Source organism: Cibotium barometz, chromosome 9 (assembly GCF_041138505.1).
Source record: "Cibotium barometz isolate CiBa-2024 chromosome 9, ASM4113850v1, whole genome shotgun sequence".
Taxonomy (NCBI): Eukaryota; Viridiplantae; Streptophyta; class Polypodiopsida; order Cyatheales; family Cibotiaceae; genus Cibotium; species Cibotium barometz.
Window position 1 is genome coordinate 41,090,919 of NC_141054.1, and position 24,522 is coordinate 41,115,440.

At 44.0% G+C, this 24,522-nt stretch overlaps 1 protein-coding gene across 6 annotated transcripts in view; it reads left to right on the forward strand.

Moving 5' to 3' along the window:
* The window catches only part of LOC147635588 (UDP-galactose/UDP-glucose transporter 5B-like), an 89,527-nt gene that overhangs the window by 33,439 nt on the left and 31,566 nt on the right, over positions 1-24,522 (forward strand). For 4 of the 6 annotated variants that reach the window (XM_086802950.1, XM_086802952.1, XM_086802951.1 and 1 more), the window contains exons 3-7: positions 538-656; positions 1,112-1,202; positions 1,357-1,422; positions 1,506-1,604; positions 11,185-11,264. In XM_086802950.1, the coding sequence (XP_086659076.1) occupies positions 538-656; positions 1,112-1,202; positions 1,357-1,422; positions 1,506-1,604; positions 11,185-11,264 (455 nt within the window). Of the gene's footprint in view, positions 1-537; positions 657-1,111; positions 1,203-1,356; positions 1,423-1,505; positions 1,605-11,184; positions 11,265-11,570; positions 11,636-24,522 lie in introns of all 6 variants that reach the window. The other 2 variants (XM_086802954.1, XM_086802955.1) reach the window with 2 other exon arrangements.

Genomic DNA, 24,522 nt, shown 5'->3' on the forward strand with positions numbered 1-24,522 from the left:
TTTCCACTTTTCTGGCAAAATGACATATCTCCAGTGATAGATGTTATAGATGTGGACGACATGCAGAGTCGGTTCCACATCTTCTTTGGCATTGCACGGAGTCGAGGAATTTCTTGCAAGCACCGACTCACAATCTCCGAGGATGTTTTCCATCCTTCAAAGGAGGAAAACTCTTCTGGGTTTTTGGTGTTTTGCCATCTTGCGTGGTAGGATTTGACACTTCCATGATTTGGATGAGATATTGGTCACTCTAGACTATTTGGAAGGCTAGGAACCATATTATGTTTCGACAGCCTTCTCTAGATGCTTATGCTTTCCTTCGTGCCAATCTTCGCCAATCCCTACATGACTGTCGACAGCTGGAGGCTATTGACACCCGACAGTTGGAAGCTTTTTCTAATGTTTCTAGCTTTCTTCCTTGGATGGCTTCTCTTTGAAGTACATCCTCCCCATGTATATTGCTTCTTGGTAATAGAACACCGGTTTTTTACTTTAAAAAAAAGTGTGCATGCTAATGATTCGTTTTTTTGATTGCAGGAAAAAATCATGAGGGTTCCGTATGGAGATGGGAAAGAGTATTTTCGATACTCTCTATTTATTGTGCTTTGTAATAGACTATTGACAGTTGCAGTTTCCGCCATCCTTCTCTTGGTAAGGTATTGCTTTCTTACTGCTCATCTTTTATTTGATCCTGGATTGGGGATGTTCATATGGGAAGTGGTCCGCGTTTTTCAAAAATTTTTTTTTTGTGTGTGAGGGCATTCCTACCTGAAAAGGTATGCCCATCTTGATAGGTGCGGGGGGTTTGGCTGACCCTCTCTAGCTGATCCCCTTATCTGGCCTCCAATCAGGAGGGTCTCAGCTAACTGGCTGCATACAGCAATATGCTTTCAGCCCATGCTCTGTCCTGTTTGTTCCTCCTCTGTCTCTGCCTTTCCCTTCTTCTTTCTCTTTGTGACCTAACGGCTCACTAGTAGATGCCAAGTATTGGCGAGTTCATTTAGACAGCACATGTATGTATGTGTGTATACATGCATACAAACTTTTGTATGCATGAATATATATGCATGTATGTATACATCTCACTTAAAACTTCTGTTTTTGTGCACAGTCATAGAAAAGCCATTGCGCCTGTGGCCCCTATGTATAAGTATGGTGCTGTTTCTGTTTCAAACATTCTCACAACAACATGCCAATATGAAGTAAGACAACTCGTCCAAGCCCTTGATAATGACTGATCACCCATGAGTTGCTTCAAGTAACTTTTGTGTCTTCTTCCATGGCATACCATTAGATATGATGCAATAAATGTGTGTCCATGGGCACATGTCACATTGGTTTCTCTCTCATTTGCAGGCTCTGAAGTATGTGAGCTTTCCAGTGCAGACACTCGCAAAATGTGCAAAGATGATACCCGTGATGGTAAGATTGCAGTTGCTGTTTATTCTGGCTAAAGACTACAAGGCCATGAGACTGATGATACTGAACAAATTTTTGTCTTGTAGGTGTGGGGAACGTTGATTATGCATAAAAGGTACACTGGCTGGGATTACCTTCTGGCTATTTCAGTAACAGCAGGATGTGCAGTGTTCATCTTGTATCAGGTACATACTTTTTGTTCCGAGATTAAAAAAACAATCTTTTAGAAAGTGGATTATAGAAACCTAGCAGGTTGATTATCGATGAGCATGATTACCTACCTAAGGAGCAGCAGTTTGGTGTTAAAATCATTGGAAAGAAAGTGAGGCAGTCATAAGTATCATAAGGAGGGGGAGATGGTTTTCTCATGAAAGAGCACAAGGGATATTTGCCTATCTATAGGTTGATGGTTGCTTGTGATTTTTTTTTTTCTGTAAGAAAGAATATTCTAAACCCAAAAGCATGCTGTGAGCAATCTGACCTGATTCTAAGCAGACGAAGAAGCATTCCCTAGACCCCACTTTTGCCTCGTTATGCTACAACTCACACCTCTCCATCCCTCTCCACCTTTGTGAGCATCCTGGAAATGTAGCAAAGAGCAGCAACTTATCAGCAAGAGTCTTTCCTTCAGTTCAGCCAGTGATCATTTTGCAGACGGAGTTCCTGAACGGGGCCCTTGGCAAATCCATGATAGAGTCCTTAGCAGTACTTTCCCAAGCTTGACTTGGTATAGGCAAGGTTGAAGCAAACTTGAAGCCTTGTGCCTATCAAACTTCACTTTCAGGCATGTTAGATATTGTTGTACATGAGCCTCAATGTCTCTATGCATGCCGAGCCAAAAGAAATACCTTTCAATCAGTTGTGTGGTGTAAAATGCTTCTATGGCTTGCATAGGGCATGGTATTGATCCATTGCTTTCTCACTGGTCCCGTGCACACATGGAGTCCAACTGCCAACAACAGATCCGGCACATTCTTAGGTGCCATATTCGGTCTTGTACTCCGTTCACGAGGAGGATGACACATTATGAGTTTTGACACATGATGTCTAATCTGTTATGTACACATGGTCTACATAGTAGTAGGTGCACCCTGTTTTTTTCTTTCAGAAGCTAGTTTTCCTTTTTCATGTTGTCTTGACATCATGCCTCTTCATGGATCATATGTAACAACTTTTAATGGTCACATAGACCCTTTGGGTCTATTGTAGACATTAATAGAATCATTCTTTCTTTTTCTTTTTAAGATTCTTTACCACACACAAGAAGTTTTGTTTCATCAAGTATCCATTCTTGATCACATAAGAGGCAATCTTTTGTCCTGACTTTTATGGCAGTCCATATGCATGTAAAAGCCACTAACTAGGGCTATCTGAGGCTGTGCATCCTGCCTAGTCCTTGGACATTCATAGAGACAATGCACTTGACTAGGAAAGAGTTTGGGCTCTGCGGGAGTTTCCATTGGAATGAGAGGATTTTGCCAGGGGTTTCAAGCTCATCTGTGCATAGGAGAAGGTGCTCAAGGTGGGAGCGGATGCCCTCAGCCAAATATGACCATTGGGCTCGTGTGCTGTCCCGCGCTGCGTGCAGATACACCTCCTTGCGGGTGAAGGTACCTGGAACACCTTACTCAGCGGCAAATTCAATGTGGAAGAAGATGAAGATGTGAGCCTCTTATCGCCTAACTGAGTATGAGCTATGGGTCTCTCGGTAGATGGACCAATTGAGCTCCATTCTTACTATAGGCCAAGCTTTGCTGATCAGGTCTGTGACGCGAATGCCCTCGAGGATCGGTGAGAAGAATATGGCCTGGTTGCTGATCCGTGGCAGTGACTTAGGAGCAGTTAGTTCAGAACTACCCTGAAGGGGAAAGAGAAGATAGCACCCCTACATCATGGTGAATGGGGTGGGTGTGCTGGACGACTACATAGATGCAGAGGGGGGCCGGTGTTTGCGTGAGAAAGCACCTTGGAAATGGGGTGATCCATAAGGGGACCAATGACTTTGTATTTTTATTTTTGTGTGGGGGGTCGTGTGGGGACTTCGGAGGGAGAGAAGAGATAGGCAAAGAAGCTACAATGGTCTCCACCGGGTCGAGTAAGTGCTAAACAGAGCGGCACCTGGCAGAGAGCGGCAGATGACTAGAGGCGATAAGGAGATTAGCAGTGCTGTAAGAAGAAGAGGTGGGCAGAAGGGGAGACAATCACTGCTGAGGGGTTTTGGGTTTTTTGAAAGTGGTGGGGGGGGATGCTACAGCCAATTGGGCAGTCGTACCAACATAAATAGGTACTGTTCCATCACCCAATGCAGTGTACTCTTGATGATGGGTATGCTATGTTTCTGGCCATGTTTGGCATCCATGTCCACATTGGACTGTTGACTCAGCAATATGCTTCTACCCAAGAACAACTTCAGCCAATCAATGAGACTCTCGGGAGATCAAAGGGTAGTTTCAAAGGGGATGTTGCGCTAGATGCTGGTGGTGAGGAGATGGCTACATGGCAAGGGATCCTATAAGGTCTCCATAGACTACGCCTAAGGATCATCTGACCTAGAATGGAAACCCTAACGAGGTTTCATAGACCCGACATCGTATGCATCACATGACCACAATAGATTTGTGGCTAGCGACTCATTCTAGGTTAAGTGCCTTGAACCACCCTCGAGCCTGAGGTCTAAGTGTCGCAAGCGTGCTTGGTACCGATGGCCCCGACCTAGTGTCCCATACCACTAGCATAGTTGCAATGAAACGAGTTTCATTCAGTTTTTTTGAAACGAAACGTTTCATTCGAATGAAACGCATTTCCTTCAGGTTCAAATGTTAGCGGCACGATTCAGGCGTTTTTTTTATCTAGAGAGTTCTTTTTTTCGAAAAACGTCTACTTACACTTGTGAGAAAACCAATGAAGGAGATATTGTGTTGCAAAATTTAGCCCCTTCCAGCTCCTCCTGCACTTCTCAGCTTCTGTGCTTGTCGTTGGTTGTGCTGATTTGTGCCTTTTTTCTTTGATTTTGCAAAAAAAAATATAAATTTTGAAATTTGGGGGTTTTCATGCTAGGGTGCAAATTTTGCCCTACCTTTGTCAAGATGCCTCACACTAGGATGCCATGTGGGCCCATGTCACTCTTGTATCAAGATATGGTGGTTGAGGCACCCAAAAGTGGAAATGTAATTTTTACGGGGTTTGCTCAGGAGGTACCATAATTTGTGTTCAGGCACATTTTTTAGGTTTAACTGGGGAAGGCATTGGTGCATGCAAATTGGTGCCTGCAAACATCAAAGCTACATTGGGAATTCGTCACATATGTGATGTTATGGATGAAAATGGTTATGTTCTCGCTTTCGCACATGCAGTCAGACAGTGCAACTTGGGGATGCATTAGAGGCCAATCTGGTGAATCATTTCAGAAATAATGCAGCCCTTTTAGCCAGTCCCAATGCTTGAGGAAACACAGAGACTTCAAGATTGGTGTTTTGATAGGCAGCTTCCAAGATATACTCCTATACCTTTTGCCAATTTGTTTGCGGCCAAGGCTTATAGGTTACTCTTATCACCTCCATGGATTGAGGATCATGCAAATCGTCTCTGGCACAAGTCAAAATCTCTTGCTTGGTGGAAAACTGCATTGAAAAGAATTTGGAAGAGTGGATTGCCTCTCATGCAACGATTGTTTCTATGGAGATGTCTAGTTGGGGTATTCCCAGTGGGATCTCTTTTGGCTCGAAGGCATATTACTGCTGTTGCTTGTAAGCGGTGTTCCCATCCTATAGAGACAGTGCCTCACCTTCTTTGGTATCGTTCGCACTCTTAGGAGTTTCCTGATGATATGTCCAGACATCTTCAAGCTCATTTTCTGAGGAGGTGTTTTGGTCGAATGTTCTGGCTTTTTTGTTACCTTTTTCCTTCCCTACTAGACTATACAGACTTCCTTGACTGGATTAGACTTTGGGCATTGTGGACTATCCACCATGCTTGGAATCAGTTGCTCTTCTCTGGAGATTTTGTCCGACTGTTCGTTTATTTCCAAAGAGCCCTTCTCCAATCCCTCCAAGATTCTCAAGAAATTGTTGGGCTTTCCTTCCATCAATTAGACATGTTTTCCCATTGTTTCTAAATTGAGTAGTAGCTACCCTGATTTGGGACAGCTATGAATGTATATTTCGTTTTTCCTTAATGAGATAGTGGTGTCACTAAAAAAAGTGTGTGTGTGTGTGTGTGTGTGTGTGTGTGTGTGTGTGTGTGTGTGATCAACAATTTTGCTCGCACAAGTCTGGTTGCACTCTTGGTTCATTACTCGTTGCCCACTTCCTCTTCACCCTTGCTCTGTGTGTGTGTGTGTGTGTGTGTGTGTGTGTGTGTGTGTGAGGGGCAAGAGAGACTGAGTGAGAGTTTGTCATAGTGTCGGTCTCTTTGTTTTCATCATGGGCGATTCTAGAATCAAGTTTACTCTCGTCGTGAAGGAGAACACATGAATAAGCAGCTATGTATAGACAAATCGGTCAACTCAGAAGTGGCTATTTCCCCCGAAGAGCAGTTTGTTTATGATGTGCTTGCTGAAGATTTTGTGGATAACAGAAAGCAATGGAAACATTCGATGCATGAGCATCACTATGACATCCCTGTGCCTTCAATTGCCACCCTTCTCAAGCATTTTTCTGAAAATCCAATGGTGATTTTCTTCCCGGGGAAAATGCCTCAGGCTCAAGAAGTGGCATAGTGGATGAAATCATTCTTGCAAGGGGGTTTTGTTGATGGAGAGTATTGGGCCTCTCGTGGCTTTTTTGAAGTACTTCTCTCAGATAGCATACATCATACTACGCTTTTGGAAATGTCGTCGTTGATGTATGGCACACAGATGGTGCATGTATTGCCTTGGTCACCTAATAAGGACTATCAAAATGTGATTAAGCATAAATGCCGAGTGTGGGTGGAAGTGGTGCACTTCCCGCAAGAATTCAAGACTCATCTCCTAGGCATAGTAGCAGTATCGTTGGGTAAGGTTATATGCCCACCTAGACCCACTGGAAATGGAAATCGTTTTTGTATTTTGTGGGACATTGGTAAACCCACTATCCCGCACATATAGTGGGGTGAGTAGACCTGGAATTGTGCCTTTAGCTATTGGCAGAAAATATTATGGACGTATTTGGGGCGAGTTTGCTGGAGCCTGTTTCCAATGCCGTAATTTTGGGCATGTGGCTTCGCATTGTCCATCTGTAATACACCAACCCCCTCCAGAAGCTGTATCTCCACCTCTGCCAACAGGAAGTTGTGCAACCTGGTTAACCCAAGAGCTGAGGTTGAGATGCTGGAAAAGTTAAAGGGTAAGGCCTCGATGCATAATGGAACTCCGACAAATAATAAAACAACAACTACTCGAAAGAACAAAGTAAAAGGGAAGGTTGACAATGATGGATTTGTGACTCCAAAGAAAATTGGTAAGTAACCACCCCAGTCTACATATCATATCTGGAACTAGACTGAGCCACAATTTGTACGAGGTCAGAATCAAAATCCTTTTACAAATGTGTCTAGAAATTGAGCGGGAGTCTGTAAAGGAGGCACACAAATTGTAGATAAAAATCATGTTATGCGGCATGTATTACAGGATACTGGTGCATGGATGTGAATTAGCTTTCTTTTACTTTTTCTGATAGAGATGTCAATGACTCTAGTAAAGTCTGTGACTTACAATTTTCAGGGCTTCTGTGATCCAAATAAATGGAGTTGCTTTTGGCACTTTGTAAATAGAATGAAGACTGATGTGTTGTGTATCCAAGAACATAATGAGCATGAGTTTGGTGGCAAGTATGGGCACTTTGCTGGTTATGATATACTTTATGTGGGAACCAATAGCTATTCAGGGGTTGCTTTCCTTGTAAGGCATGAGTTGCAGCTTGTGCTTGAACTCAATGATCATCATGGGAGATGAATGGTTATGCAATGTATGTATATCAGTTTACAAGACTCTATGCTTCTCAATTGTCATTTGCGAGACAACTTTTGCCTCCTATCCTTGGCTCACACATGCTTTTGTGTATGGGGATTTCAATAACTCCCCTAGCGATGACAATACTTCCTATGCATCTCATATGTTGGTGAATGAAGACATGAATGACAAAATTTCATCCTTTAGATGGATGCTAGTGATATGTGGTTCGCCAATATAGTACATGTACTTGGATTTACTTTCAAACATAATGCTATCAATCACTATTGGGCACGTCTTGATAGATGGTACATGTTAAATGCTCGGTAGTATGATGCATTCACATGCAAGCTATGGGTGGATTATGTTGCCCAATTGTCTAATCATGTACCTTTATGGATGGGCTTGTATTTTCAAATGCCTGTCCACGAACCTCCATTGCAACATCAACGCCTTTTGATTGTTAACAATGGCTATCTTACACAACATATTTACAGGCAATGGTGAAGGATGCGGTTGACAGAAGATTTGGATGTAACTTGGTATCGCTTTGCTGATCGCATGCAAACTGTCGTTGGAGACTATGGTAGATGGTACATGGGAGAACTAAGGCAAAGGGTGGATGATGCAAAGCAAACAATACAATCATTGACAAAACTTAGCCATTGTCATGCATTACTAGATGGTATTGTGTGAGGCCAAAACTTGTATTACTTTGGATGAGCAAAGAAAGATACGAAAATGGCAAAGTATGGGCACGCTACAAACAAATAATAGACAAAGGTTGCTCTTCCAAAGCCTTCTTCAAAAGTCTAGATGTGAATAGACGAAGGCAAAAGATTGCGCGAACTAGAAAAGCTAATAGTCATTAGACGAGCACAAAAGCTGAGTTGCAGACACGTGTGCAACATTTTGCTCGGATTTTTGAGCATCCTTCACAAATCACAATAGATGTTCAAAATGCAAGGCGGGAATTCTTGGCATGTGTAAACCCTATAGTGACTAATGGGGACGCCATACGTTTTGATGCATTGTTTAGTGAAACTGAATTGGAAGATGCATTCAAAGACATGGGTCACTGGAAATCTCCCGGATGGGACGGCCTAGCATTGGAATTATTCTAGACATTCAGGGAGAATTTGAAGAATCCATTTCTGTATATGATTAATGCTGCATGAGTGAGCGGTGAAATGCTAGCATCGTGAAAAGAAGGGTTGGTTACATTGGCTCCTAAAAAGGAATTGTAATTTGTATGAAACGCTAAATGAATAGCGCCCATGATATATAAGCTAGCCACCAAAATGATAGCCAACCACTTGAAAAGTGTTTTGTATGATGGATTGCATCCTCAACAATACGGATTTGTGTCAAGAAGGCAAATAACAGATAATATTGCTAATGCCTTTATCACTATGGAATATGCCAAATATACAAAACAAGATGTGATAATCATGCAGGTGGATGTGGCGGAGGCATTTGATATAGTGTAATGGGATTACATAGCTGATGTAATGGCTGCTTTGGGATTCGGGACAAAAATGTAGCATGTAATCTATTGGTTGTATAGGGATAGCACTGCCCAATGTATTCCAGGTAAGGATCTCTATGGAAGGACAGTGGTCAGGAAATTCCTCTTGGGAAGATTGGTAAGACAAGGTTTCACTTTGAGTGCATTACTATATGCAATCGCTACACATCCTTTGCTCTTGTACATTGACAAATTGACGTAGACAGGATAGCTTCATGGCCTGCAAAACTGGATGGAACTCACTTTATCGCACATGGCTATGTAGACTGCTCTTTCTTCATGCCTAAAAATGATCCAACTCATCTCACACGCATCATGAGTGTTTTAGAGTTGTTTGGTAATGTTGTGGGACTTTATATAAATTTTGAGGAGTCAAAGTTGATTTCGTTATGTTGTATGGATTGGCACTGACTTCTATGGCTAGGTCAAATAGTTCAATCAAATCAAATGGTGAGGCATCTTGGATACCTAGTGGGATGGGATATAACGGTTGAGAAGGCGGCACAATCGAAACTGTAGAGGCTCAAAGCGAAACTTGCTTAGTGGAAGCTATATACATGGCCCTTGTATGAGAGATTATGCATTGGACAATCAGTGATCATGGCTTATGTTCAATTCCACTTGCCACTGCTTGTTTGGAGAAAGAAATATTTGCACGGTGTCATGTCTGAAGCTTTGGAATTGTTTTGGAAGACCAAGACAAATAAAAAAGCCTTGAGACTGCTGGGACGAAATTGTGTTTGTTCTCGCCGAAGATGCATGGTGGTTTGAATATTCTCAATATTCACATGTTTTAGCTCGAAAAGCTACCATGATTCCAGTGATTTTTTGGCAAGAGTAGCCTCGGGCAATCATACTTGTAGCTGTGTGTACAGGCAAGAAAACTATGGCTTATGGAATCCAGGTGAATTCACATGGGGAAGCGGTGCTAGGCTGTTTTGAGGGCCGCATTGTGGGCTGTCCATATGCTACAAGAGCGGTGCAAGATTGGAAGACTGCACTGAAAGACCTCAAATGGGTGGGACATGATTTTGCAATCGGTAATTCTATGCGATTGGAAAGTCTGCACTGGTCTTGTTTGTTTGCAGAACCACTAGCTATGCAAGAGCCGCATAAAGCATGCTTTTTGGCATCCTTGGGTATACACAGGCTATAGGATGTTGTGGATGATACAAGGAATGTGCTATCCTTTCTGCATGTGTGCAAAGCATCATAATCTCTCGCCTCAATCGGCGAACCTTATTCTCTCAATGGTATGAGGGATACCTTGGGCATAACTTCGGTTTGCATCATAGACCGATTTGGAGGAAGGTTAAAGGGTTATTGCAACCATATAAACCATTGCCTCCACTTGTTGAAAATGACAGGCTGCAGCGAACCGACAATGCTCGGGGATTACATTTGGATAAGATAACTGCAACGAGCATGTAAAACCATTTGCTTCCACCACCTTGGATTCACGGACATGGCAACACTCTATGGGGTATGCAAAAGAGTGAAAGATGGTGGAAAAAACATTCCGGGGTATATGGAAAAGTAAGCTGCCCTTATAGCAAAGATTGTTTCTTTGGCGCTATTTAATGGGTGTCCTCCTTGTTGCGGAGATGCTCGCAAAAAGAGGGATAGCTAGAGCCAACTGCTGCAGATGTGGAGCTCGTTCTAAAACTGTACCACATCTGTAATGGCATGGTTTGGAGACAAGGGAGTTTCTTTGACAATTGGCCGATGATATCACAGGACGCTTTCCAAGCAGGCGATATGGAAAGCAATTCTGGATATTTGGGGCTGGTGTGCCCAACTCTCGTGATTTTGATGTTTTCTTTCTATGGACTAGATTTTGGGCTCTATGGACAATATGGAAGATGAGAAACAATGCTATGTTTGGGCAGACGCCTCTAGAGGCATATGCTTACTTTAAGATGAATTTGTGACAATCCCTCCATGACTGCTTACAGTTGGAGGACATTGCTTTTAGCCAGTTCGAGGTGTTTTTCCACTGCTTCTGAAGTTCTTTGAAGATGTACTTATCTTGAGTCCATCTCCTATATTGTACATAAGTCATTGTTAATAGAAGCATGGTTTTCACGAAAAAAGTGTGTCTGTGTGTGTATACATTCTTATGTAGAGATGTAGGCATGTGCATTGAGGATATTAGTAACAAGGTCATTGTGACACATGTTTTCTTTATGTCATGCACTAAAGGTAAGATATAGTTTTTGTCTAGTTATAAGGGTGAGTTACATACCTGGACATCATAATAGTTTCACATTTTAAACCAAATACTAACGCTTTTTCACTTTTATATCAGGCTGGTAGTGAAGCGTCCCCTTACAAAGCAGGAACAGAGAGCACAGTATGGGGCGTCTTACTGATGATGGGTTATCTTGGGTAATGTTTTACACACATGACAAGAACATATAAGCATTGAGTTAAGAAACAAAAAGAGTCTTGATGGTACAGTGATGTCCCATAAACTATTATGTTTGAAGCATTTCTTTTGAAAATGGTAGGCTTTAGTCCTGTAACTCCACATGTTTGAAGTTTTTTTTAAAACAAAAAAAGTTCCACATCACAGCAAGGCTCTAAACAGACCTAATCCCTGGCCTTAAATTATAATGTACACCTTTAGAGGCTTATGGAATTTCCCCTTTGGCAATTGAAACTTGTTCCAAACCTGTATTTTTCATGTTTCAGAGGGTCGGTACAACCCTGGTCAGTTGTTGCACGCGAGGTCATACATGAGCAAAGCTTCCCAGAAGGTAGGCCAACTACCTACTGCATTTCTAACTACCCTACAGTGAAGCATTGTAGTACTTATAGACCCTAACCTGGCCATGCCATTGAAGTATCTTATCTCTTAGAATTGTCTTTTGCTCCTCTTTAATCTCTTGACCATGATTGATGATATGAAGCCAAAGGGTGACTGTGATAGTTCCCCATTCTGCTTATATTTAATCTCTCTTTGGTGACCAAGCTCCACACCCTGATGGGGTTGTAATGGACACTTCTAGTAGCTAAAGGCTACTATATAAGCACCAAGTGTTCTTGCTTCATGTTTGAGGTGACAAGAGGTAACTCATGTTTTTTTTCCTTCTATAGTTGCAATTCGGTACTACCTGCCTAGAGGCGGTTTGGTCTTCACGCCCGAAGGCGTCACAACTTGTGGTCGCAAAGTGGCCGAAATATCAATGGGGGCCTGTGACTGTAGCATGCAAATGGTTTGATCATGTGAAAAGGACAATGCACAATGCACTGCTGTCCCTGTGTTGTGCCATGTGCATGGATTAGAGCTTCTGTCTGCCGTTCAGCCTCGATCTCTTGCTTATCATCGGAGGCACTAATTCAAAGCAGGCAACAACCGAACGACATTCGAAATCAAGGGTGGAGGGTTAGGGGTGGCTTCTGCGGTGGTCATTCATGGTCACCATGAAACTCGTTTCGGTGGCTTTGAAACTCGTTTCACTTTGAAACTCGTTTCACGTTTCAATATTGAAACGTTTCATGTGCACATTGAAACCATATCGTTTCATGTGGGAAAAAAGGTTGTGATTTTGTATGCTTTTTATCTTTTATAATTCTTTCTCTTTCCTTCTTTCATCCTATTTGTTCTTTTCTCTTCTCTTTTGTATGTCTTCTTTGTTTATTGATGATAAATATGAATAATATCATCTTATAACTATTGGCCAATACCTTCACATTTTATGTATATCATCATTTCGGTTCAACGTTTCACTGTCCATCTACCTGGTGTTGAAACGTTTTGTTCCAAAATAAATCATTTCAGCAGCGTTTCGTTTCAATAGTGAAATGTGTTAAAATATTGCATCTCTCTTTATGCTGTCATGGAGGTCCTGTCGGCATGTTTTCTACAGCCGACTGCTTCATGCACAAGTATATAAGAGTTGCTCTCTTTTATTCATTCAATCATCTACATGCCTTTTAATCTTACCATACACATGCTATTGAAATTCAAGTGACCATACCTTTTATGCCATAATTCTGAGGAAGGTAAGGAGGCTGATCTTTCACCTTGCATGGTTGAAAGTTTTACTATTGATTCACTCAATTTAAAGAATTTTTCATGCTTCTCATCTCTTCCTTCAACCTTGTATCTATGTTGAGGGTCTCTGATCAAACATTGCTAGCCTTTAAATTCCACTTTGAAGCCTTTATCAACCATGGCTCTGACTGAGAGTAAGTTCTTGGTGAGTGAAATCGCCAAGAGAACAACTCCAAGCTTCTTATTTACCCGTGTGTTCAGCTCAAGGAAAAATTCGTGCACATTCTTTCATGGTATCAGAGCTTTGCGGGTTCAGATCACAACACGTTCCCTCGAGTTTGATGATCTATGTACTCTCCTCTTGGAAGAGGAATCCATCCTAGTTTCACAGGGGAAGTTGAAAGTTTCATCGTCTATTGGACCTGATCAGGCACTCGCGACAGTGCAAAAGAAAGTTTGGAGTCGGTGTTACAAGTGTGGGAAGAAAGGCCACCTGTCAAAGGATTGTCAGTCAAAGGACAAAGGCAAAGCCAAGGACAAAGGCAAGTCTTCAAAGAAGGGCAAAGACAAGTCACATGACACTGACACAGTCTCGTCTAGTGATAACCCTAGCTCTCCCAAGGCCTTACAGACTAGAGAGAACATGACTGGAGTCTGGTGTCCTGCTCTGATCCTAAGGGCATCCCTCCGCGTGCTGTCTTCCAGAAACGGCTTGTAGGCGGGAGAGGGAGCTTTCAAAAGCTCTCTTATATTAAATCTGGAGCATGGGACCCGTGTGTCGGAGTTCCAAATATAACGACACGCAAGTTCACTTGATGGTCCGGATAAGTTGCAGGATCAACCAAGTTTCCTTCATGGTTCGTTTGAGTTCCAGTTGGTTAGCAGAGACTATGGATAGGATGTGTTCCATGTTCATTTGTTCGAGGTTATTGGATGTGATGTGTTCATAGTTCTACTTTGAGTTTGGAGCCAAGCAGATTTTCTTTTGCTCTTTATAGTGGCATTATGTTTTCTGAAGACAACAAGTTGACATGTGCATTTTCTGAGGTGTACTCAGTACTGGCCATGCTGAGGTGTCCATGGTCGTACCTTTGTCATCAGTTTTCTTCTGACCTTTTTTGCACACTTCAAGATGCAGAGGGGGTGTTAAAATATTGCATCTCTCTTTATGCTGTCGTGGAGGTCTTGTCGGCCTGTTTTCTACAGTCGATTGCTTCATGCACAAGTATATAAGAGTTGCTCTCTTTTATTCATTCAATCATCTTTCATTGCCCTATTTGCTGGCTCTTGTACTCCGGAACCTCAAGCTAATAAAGCTCTTGTTCTTGCTTGCAATCTTCAGTGGACATCCCTCACTCCGCCAGATCCTGGAGTCCGTAGACCAGCGCAGATTTGGCCAGTTCTTGCTAGAGACACAGCGCCATAGAGAGAGACTGCTACGGACTCATACCATAGGGAGAGGTGGGCGACAGCTCCAGCTCACTAATTTCTTCCAGAGATCTATCCCAGTGCCTACCCTGACACAGGAGGGGGTTACACTTCAGTGCGCTGCGGACCTCCGAGCCAGACGGAGGCCGAGAGCACCAAGCCACCAGAGTCCTAGACTACATCAGAGGGAGATCACAGAGATACGGGCTCGACATCAGCACCATATCCAGGAGCGGCTAGCCCACTTACACTCACACCCGGAGATCATGCTCCGAGGTATTTTTGCCTCGCCATCGCCTATGTATCACACCCCCATTATGGTACTGATTGGAGCTAGACGATATCTGCATTGCATTCTTGCATACCCTGCACATATAGGTTGCATACTGAGCCTCTAGCAGTAGTGCTCCATCCATCACACCCCCCCCCCCCCCCCCTAGCTCAGTACTTTCGTAGTTTATTTCATGTTCATTTTGTCCTTTTTTTTTTGGGCATCCAGAAGACATTGACAGTTGTACATTGATTTGTCTCATAGGTCGAGTTCGGCTTCTAGTAGACGTTAATACAACTTTCTTTCTTCTTTCTTTCTCTCTCTCATGTTTATCTGCTTCCGCTTGTGCACATTCTTTCAAAATGTTTCGTTGTGACCTTGTGGCCATTGTATGTTGGAGGGGTCATCTCTATTGTTCTGGGTGATTCCCCGCTGTTTTTGCACTTTGGAGGACCTCCCCCAGCCTGGAAATTTTTCCATATTTTTTTGGATTTTTTCCACATTTTTGGCACCTTTTTTTTGTCATGTTCCATTTTATGCTCCAGTCGGCTTGCTTTATGCTAGCCAACTGGGCTCTCTAGGTGCTATATAAGCATGGGCTTTGCCCTCAGTTGTATCATCTCATTTCCTGCATATTCTAGGATCTTGGCTGCACCTACGGTGTCCCTCGTGTTGCCTACTCCAGTTTTGTAACCAATAATCTCCTACAACTTGAACCAGCCATACCTCTCTGGATTTTCCAGTATGGATAAAGCTGGCCAAACCTCTAAGGAATTATGGGATGCACTTGCAGCCCGTTTTCAGAGGAACACTTACATTCGCAAGCTTCATTTAAAAGCTCAACTCAATGAGCTCAAGATTACCGAGATGGATGATGTCATGGCCAAAGTGCAAGAACTCAAGAAGATCTGCCAACAACAAGCCAACTTGGGAGTCCAAATTCCCGATGATGACCTTGTCATTGAGTTACTAAGCAAACTTCCTCCATCTTATCAATCCTTTAAGGGTACCATTGCCTTTCGCCCTGTTCTTCCCCCAGTGAATGCGGTGATTGGCATGCTTCAAGACAAGCTAGATCTCATGAAGATCTCTGACTCTTCTCCTACTAAGTTAGCTTTCTCAGCCAAAGGGAAGCCCAAGTGGCAACCCAAAGGAGGTAATAAAAACGGTGGCAAATCCAAGGAGTCTTCTTCTTCAGGCTCCAAGGATAAAGATAAAGGAAAAGAAAAGGAAAAATCTACGGAGAGGAAATGCCACTACTGTGGCAAGGCTAGTCATTTGCAGCCCGATTGCTTCAAGAGCAAGAGAGACGAGGAGAAAAAGTTAAAACAGGACTTCGACGACAAAGAATCCAAACCCAAAGACAAAGATGTGGCCTTTGTTCTAGTGCACCTCATCCATTGAGGCGTGGACTACTACCTCTCTTGAGGACTGGATTGTGGATTTCGGGGCTGCTTCTCACATGACTCACAACAAGGATATCTTGGAGGGCTCTCACTCTGTCCCTATGTAGGTCCGACTTACGAACAATCAACCTGTTGATACACCGATTATGGGTAATATTCCTCTAGTCACTCCCTCAAGGAGGCCCCAGTACCTTGAGAATGTTCTTTATGGTCCAAAGTTATCCAAAAACTTATTTTTTGTCTCCAAGATAGCTCAGAAAGGCTACGGCTTATACTTCGATGATCAGGTTTTGGAGATCATTCATAGAGATTCTCATAGGATTATCGCTCAGGGCATACAAGAGGGCGGTCCCTACAAGATCACCAGTTTTCAGCAAGAACCCAATCTTGATCACTCTCATCTGTTCCAACTTCTAGCCTCTCATCAGGCTCTTCTTACAGAGGAGGATACTACTCTTTGGCATGCTCGCTATGGGCATCTTCCCTTCTCTTCATTGGAGCTTCTTGTCTCTCACCACATGGTGGAAGGCTTGCCTTGATTACCTTGGATATCTGGCATCTTCTTAGCTTGTCTAGAAGGCAAGCAACATCGGGATTCATTTCCACAGGAGGCCTCTTTTAGGGCTTCCACCGTTCTTCAGCTTGTCCATACAGATTTGAGTAGACCTATGACTACGGTCAATCCTGGAGGAGCCAGATATATTTTTCTTATAGGAGGATGATTTTTCCAAGAAGGTTTGGGTCTTTTTCCTGTCCCAAAAATCTCAGACATTTACAAAGTTCAAAGAATGGGTTACTATGGTGGAGGCTGACACTAGCCTCAAAGTTGTCAAAGTGCGCTCCGACAATGGTGGTGAGTTTACTTTTTTAGCATTCGCTGACTTTTGTACTTCCCACAGAACACAGAGACAATTTTCTACTCCCTACACTCCTCAACAGAACAGGGTAGTAGAACATAAGAACAGATCCGTGGTTGAGATGGCTCAATCTCTTCTTTTTCATTCTCAGCTTCCTCAAAAGTTTTGGGCTAAAGTAGTTAACACTGCTGTGTACATTATCAACCGTTCCCCCACAAAGGCGGTCGATGGGAAGATTCCAGAGGAGGCATATTTTGGGAGAAAGCTTCAGTTTCACATTTCCTTGTGTTTGGATGTGATGCTCATGTTCATGTTCCCGATTCTCATCGGACAAAGTTTAATCCCAAATCCGCCAAAATGACCCTCGTCGGCTACTCCAAAGCCATCCGGCTTTGGGATCCCAACAAAGAGAGTTATATTATCTCGAGACGTGCGCTTTGATGAAACCTCAGAGACTTCCAGATCCCTGGAATCACCAACAGCTTCATGAACACCTTCCTTGGTTCCACTTGCAACTGCTCCTCACGGCAGACCAACCACAATCAGAAAACAAATGCACAAACTTAGATCACTTAACCTTGACAATTATGAACAACATAAGCATCCACAAATCTGGAAATGACAATACACAACTTGACACCACCATTGGGGCCGGAAAGGGCTGACCCCCCCTCCCCCCTCAATACAAATTGTATTTCTTGGAATATTTGATGATTACAAGTTTCATAGGCTTATGAGCCAGATTCCTCCATACATGGAGTGAATACAAATGAATCAATTACCATAGATGTTGCCGATTAAGAAACAATTTGTTGATGAAGACCGTGTCACAAGCAGTCTCCCACCTTCACTGGGCTAGGCACCCACACTACATTGGTCTTCCGGGACCGTGCACCAACAGGCACGCCCGTACTAACACCTGGCAGGGTGATTCACTGCAGAGGGAGGAAAACCGAGTATTCCAAATGAAAGCTTTGCTCCTAGATTCCTAGGCCCACTGACCCTCACTGGCTCTCAAAACTTGAGAGCACGGTCAAGGCAAGCACACGGAAAATAGGATCTCACAGACTCCCAGTGAGAGATTGCCGGTCTCTCCGTCACTCTTTTTGATTGCTTAGCATTGTTTGTTGTAGTCCCTCACATACGAGGCCTTCTCCCCTCTTGCTCGAGACTTGTATTCTTGTTTGGTGATCTGAGAGCAGGTCTATACCTGTGTTTCCTCCCCATCTCTCTGTCTCACTCTCTCTCCTGTGTTTCCACTTTCCCTTCTTCCGCTGTGCATTCTATCATGGTATTAGAGCGCCGGTGAAGAACAGTGTTGGATGCTTCCACCTCTCCCTTCTGCGTTTTTTTTTTCTCAGGGTGGTTGTTGGTCACGTGCTTCTTCCAAGCGTTTTCTCCATTGCAGCTATTGGTCATCCTTTACAAGTTTTGACCCCTGAGATTCACCTTTCAGATGTCGGCTGCTCTGTTTTCAGGACAGCAGCACCTTGGAGTACTGCGTTTTTTCTACAAGTGTTTTCTACCGCAGATTGCAGCAGTTCTCAGTTTTCATACCTCCTCCTTATGCTGGCCGCCTGTTCTGTACGGGCCAACAGCAGCATATTTGCTGCGTTTTTTTCTTCTACCGGTTTCTGATGCTGTTTGCTGATCTGAGGACTTGATGGTACCATATCTCTTGTGCTTTTCCAGATTCAGCCCTATCTACTGTCCAGCATACCCCTGCGTTTTCAGATTTGCAGCCATGGTTGCTGCGTTTTTCTGAATTGATTCTGCTGGTAGCTCTACGTTCACCTGGGCTCCTTCTATTGGACCCGAAGGTACCTCCTCTTCAGCGTTTTTCCTCGTATGAGGTGTGGACACTGGCTGGCCTGAATTTTCAGGTTTGCAGCCCTCTGTTGGTGTTGCGTTTTCTTCTCCAGTGGACACAGATCACTTGGAGAGGGGGGTTTGTTTGGATTGTGGCTTTGGAGGCAGTTTGATACTTGAGGAGGATACTGAATTTCTAATTTCAGTCAGCGTTTTGCTGATTTTGGAGCATCTATACCTGTGTTTTGTTCCTAGCCTTCACAGTTACCCGGTTTCTTCATGTTCCTTGCCTTCTGTTGGCGGTGGAGAGCTGTTTTTTTTGCTTGGACAGTAGTGTTTTGGCTGCGTTGTTTGCTTCCCAAAGGAGTTGTCTACACTCAGAGGGGGCCCATCTCCAGCTACTTCACTTGAGGATCTATTTTCGGGAGCTGTTTTGTATCTGTGGAGACCTTTTGTGACAAGAGTTTACAGATTTTGGAGGAGAGTAGTGATCTTTTCAAGAGATAGTGGGCAGAGTTTGTTTTGTCCGAGCCTTTGTTCTTTGCAGTGTTTGCAGAGAAAGGAGGGTGTTTTCCCTGTGAGTTGTGATCCTTTCACATGGATCCCTTGTTTGTTGCTGATTCTTGGGATCTTGTTACCATTGTAGTTTACATTCCTGCTTCCCTTCCTCATTGTGAGGAGTCTTATCTCTGTCTCTCCTTGTGATGCTTTTGAGGATGCCCCTCCCCCTACCAGTTCTGCATTGGGTTTGATGCGGTGTGCAGGTTTGTTGTTTTGGAGACTGGTTTTTTGGACCTAGTGGGATGCTTTGGATCTATGGTTGGTAACCGTGCCTGGGGTACAATGGTACTTCCAGAGTTTTTTGGAATTGGATCAAAATTAGGTTGGGCTTGTATCAATCCGACGACATCTTTTTGCAGAGGGGAATGTGGAGTCCTTTTATCTGGCGATGCCCACCTTAGTGGAGTGTGCTTATGTACAGCATTGGGCAACTCATGGTACGGAGTTTGAGCAGATGGTCCCCATCTTTTCTACAGTCTTTACATCTTGCGATGCCGACCTTTCCAGAGGATGCTTCTTTTCAGCATTTCGCAACTCTTGTTACAGATTTTGAGTAGATAGACTCAGAGGGTTCCAGTGAAGAGCAGCCTACTTCTCCCAGGATTGATTATCTACAGGATCTGATCTTGGTTGGTTTTGAGGTTTTTCATATCTTCTCCAGGCTGGAAACACGACATATGACTTTGGGAAGTGTTCTTACACTTGGGTTTGGCACCATTATTTGGAGCAGCATGTTGCAGCCTACATGGTAGTTTTCTTCTAGAGGAGTGGTGTACCTGGCAGCTTGTTTTGTTGCTTTTGTGGTTGAGTTGCTGTAGAGATTGCTTGTGGTTTGGTACCTGTTTCTGCAGTCTTTCATCTATGGTTGAGGACGGCGTCTCTGGCTTCTTGGAGTTCATTCAACATCCGGTGCTAAGAGGGGGTGTTAGACATCATCATCCCCTTGCTGCTGGCTCCTTTTGTGGTGTCCTATTTTAGCCTTTATTGTTGACCATGTTAGCTAGAGGGGCTGGTCACCCCTCACATCATTTTTCCATATTTTTTCCATTTTATAGTCTTGGACATTTTATCCTAGTCGTGGAGAGCTGGTCAGCTGCCCCTACATGGGCATATATATAGACGGTCCCTCGCTCTCTCTCTTTGATCGCTTAGCATTGTTTGCTGCAGTCCCTCACATACGAGGCCTTCTCCCCTCTTGGTCGGGACTTGTATTCTTGTTTGGTGATATTGAGAGCAGGTCTATACCTGTGTTACTGTCCATGTTATGCTTTATGCTGATGACATCGTCTTGGTATTCTTGTTCCAGACAGCTGGCTGAGGCTCGACACACTGGATCTTGGTATGCACAGATGCTACAGTGGTTCTCACATCATGGGATAGACATTGAGCGGTTGCCACCTTTTCAGTATGATCAGTCTGCTCCACGGGGTTACCTCTCTCTCAATGAGAGGAACAGAGTAATGAGACAAGACATATGGCAGCGCTACATACAGGAGACATGGACAGCACCAGAGAGCCCACTACCACCGAAGATGTTGTATTACAGAGACCACTTTATGAGCATCTCAGGGGATGGGTTTATACAGCGACCGCGGTATATGGATGTATACATGCCACACAGCTCTCGCGTTGCTATTGGACAGCTACGAGTCTCATCACATCAGCTAGAGATAGAGGCTGGGAGAGCGACACGGGTTCCCAGAGCCGAGCGGATATGCAGATTGTGCCGCGAGGAGGTGGAGACTGAGGATCACTTTGTATGTAGATGTAGAGCCCACCAGGGGGTCAGAGATAGATATGCATGATTGTTTGAGTAGCACTCTTCACTACATCAGCTGATGGAGGCCTCGGACCAGCGACAGCTTGGCGGACTACTACTAGAGCTTCATAGTTCTCGAGAGAGACTCCTCCAGACACCCGCTCCCACTAGGGGTGGGAGACAGTCCCAGCTCACAGATTTCTTCCAGAGCCAGTGCCAGCTGATGTACCACGTGGGGTGACCGCACAGAGAGCAGAGGAATTGAGAGCCACGAGGAGACCTAGACAGACTGGACATAGAGCACCCCGACTCCGTCACCGAGAGATAGCAGCTATCCGAATGAGACACCAGATGGAGACACAGGAGAGGCTAGCTCGCTTTCATTCAGACTCAGGGTACATGTTCACGCCATTCACAACCTCAGCATCGGCGATGTATGATATCTTATATCCCTCTTATGGCACTGGATGGAGTTAGACATAGATCTGCATAGCATGCTTGTACTACCCCTTCAGCATATAGAGATGCATCTTGCCTTAGCACTCCATCCACATCCCCACCCCCCCTTATATTGTTTGTATATGGGCTCCACCGATCCATGATGATTCACAGTTGTATCCAGACACATGCACACTTTTTCTTTTCTTTCTTTTCTTCCGATGACCGGAAGAACACAGTTGTATTATTTTTTGTCTCATAGGCCGACTTTGGCCTCTCGTAGACGTTAATATATCTTTCTTTCTTTCTTTCTTTCTTTTCTCTCTCTCTCTCTCTCTCTCTCTCTCTCTCTCTCTCTATTCATATATGAGCATCATGTATATGACGGGCTACTCCAGATGGATCCCCTGTCACCTCTAGACACACTCACCACCCAGCTGTCATCTCTACTACATACGGCCGCCACCCGCAGCTTCCCCCATCACACACACTACACTCACAGATAGATCTGGGAGCATGTCCCAGAATCGGTGGTATGATGATGAGTGCAGAGAGCTATATAGACACCTCCGTGCCCAGAGAGCATTGGGGACCATAACACAGAGATAGGCGAGCCGATAGATGAGGACCCTCGCACACCGTAAGAGAGGTGCATATGAGGAGGCACAATATTGGGATATATACCAGCTACTCATGAGCAGAGATACAGCCACTGCATGGCGTGAATGGAAGAATTAGGGTTTAGGTTAGAGATTCATGTGGGAGACATACACAGAGAGAACAAGGGAGAGAGAGAGAGAGAGAGTTGTGGGGATAAGTCAACTCATGAGGCATGAGTGTGTGACTCCCCTATCACACATGTATATTGCACTCGTACACATAGTGCACTTAGTACATTAAAAGTACTAAGTGTACTATGTACTATAACTTATGGGCTTGTACACACTATAAGGGTGGGCATAGTGCCTTTACCCCAACAACCTCCCACTTAAAGGCAAAGTGCCCTTAAGTAAAGGAAAAGAAAAATCAGCATGTACATGATAATATACAAGGCCATATCAAGGCTGAAACTGGCCTCATCCAATGCCCATCAAGTATCTGCAATGAGCAAATCGCTCCGGAGGCAAACTCTTCGTCAACAGATCAGCCGGGTTGTCATCCGTATGAATCTTAACAAGCTGAATTTGCTTGTTCTCTATTACCTCTCTGATGAAGTGATACTTCACATCCACATGCTTCGTCTTTGCATGAAAGACGGGTTCTTTGCCAACTGGATGGCACTCTAACTGTCACAATGCAACAATGGAATATCCCCTGTATAACCCAAATCAACCACTAACCGAGATAGCCATAATGCCTCCTTGCAAGCCTCTGTGGCTGCAATATACTCGGCCTCTGTAGTAGATAAGGCTGTGCACTTCTGCATCCTGGATATCCATGACACAGCACCTCTTGTGAATGTAAATACATAACCGGTAGTAGACTTCCGGTTATCTGGATGACCGGCATAATCCGAATCCGTGTAACCATGCACTAATGCATCCTGTTTGCCAAAACATATGCACATATCCTGTGTGCCCTTCAAGTATCTCATGACACCTTTCACTGCTTCCCAATGCTTCTTGCCAGGGTTGGCCATGTATCTAGAAACCACTCCCACTGCAAATGCAATGTCCGGCCTAGTAGCAACCATGGCATACATGAGACTGCCACAAGCTGAAGCATACGGAACCTTGGCCATATCAGCCCTGTCTCTATCTGACTGTGGGCTGTCCATAGCACTGAGTTTCACATATGGAGGCAAAGGAGTACTAGTCTTCTTCACCCCGTCCATATTAATCTCTGCAAGACTTTGCCAATGTATTCCTTTTGAGACAAATACAACACATGCTGATTTCTGTCCCGAAGTATCCGCATATCCAAGATGTGATTTGCATCACCCAAATCCTTCATATCAAAGGTTTGATGCAGCCCCTTCTTCAAGGCATCCATCTCTTTACGAGATTTCCCGGCAATCAACATATCATCAACATACAAGATGAGGATCAATAGACTGCCATCCAAAGCTTTCTTGGTGTATAAGCAGTGATCTATGTCACTTCTCCTGAATTTCTGAGATTTCATGAATGTATCAAATTTATGATACCATTCTCTTGGTGCCTGTTTGAGCCCATTAAGACTCTTTTTTAGCTTGCATACAAGCTTCTCCTTTCCACTCACTGCATAACCCTCTGGCTGCTGCATATATATCTCCTCATGGAGATCACCGTGAAGAAAAGCAGTCTTCACATCCATCTGAATCAAGTCCAGATCATCATGTGCAACCAAAGCTAACACAGCTCTTAAGTGTGGTCATTTTGACCACTGGAGAGAAGATCTCATCAAAGTCCAGACCATATTCCCGCTTGAAGCCCTTAGCCACTAACCTGGCTTTGTATCTTGGCTTTGCATCTGGTGCAACTTTGAGCCTGTAAACCCACTTGCATGGCAAAACCTTCTTGCCTGCAGGCAAATGCACCAACTTCCAAGTTCCATTTCCATCTCTGACTACATGGCACGCTCCCATAGAGCCTTGTCTGCCCTCTGTAAAGCCTCCTTATAACATGAGGGCTCCCCACAGTCAGTAAGCATCAAGTAGTCAACCCTTGGAACAGACCTGTCAGGGGCTCTGGAGGGTCTTGTGGACCTCCGTACCCAATGACCATCATTTGCAGGTTGCTGTCCAGTCTGCATATCACCCATTGGTGGCTCCTGTTCCATGCCATAAGGCTGAAAAATCATGCCCGGTATCTCCTCTAACTGTGGTATATCCATAGGGATATCTTCTGCCATCTCTGGCTGTCCATTTGGACCATTTTCAGCACCATTTAAGGGCTGGTTTTCCTGCTGTAATGGCTGATTTACAGCCCTTTGATGTTGTCCATGATGTCCATCATCATCAAAGATGACTCTGCCAGGCTCCTGTTGCCTTGCAGGCTCCTTATACATGCATGTTTCATAAAAAATGACATCATTGCTGCGTATAATCTTTCTATTCACGGGATCCCAAAGTCTATACCCCATTTCACCTCTGTCACCATATCCTAGGAATATGCATTTGTGAGACTTAGGATCAAG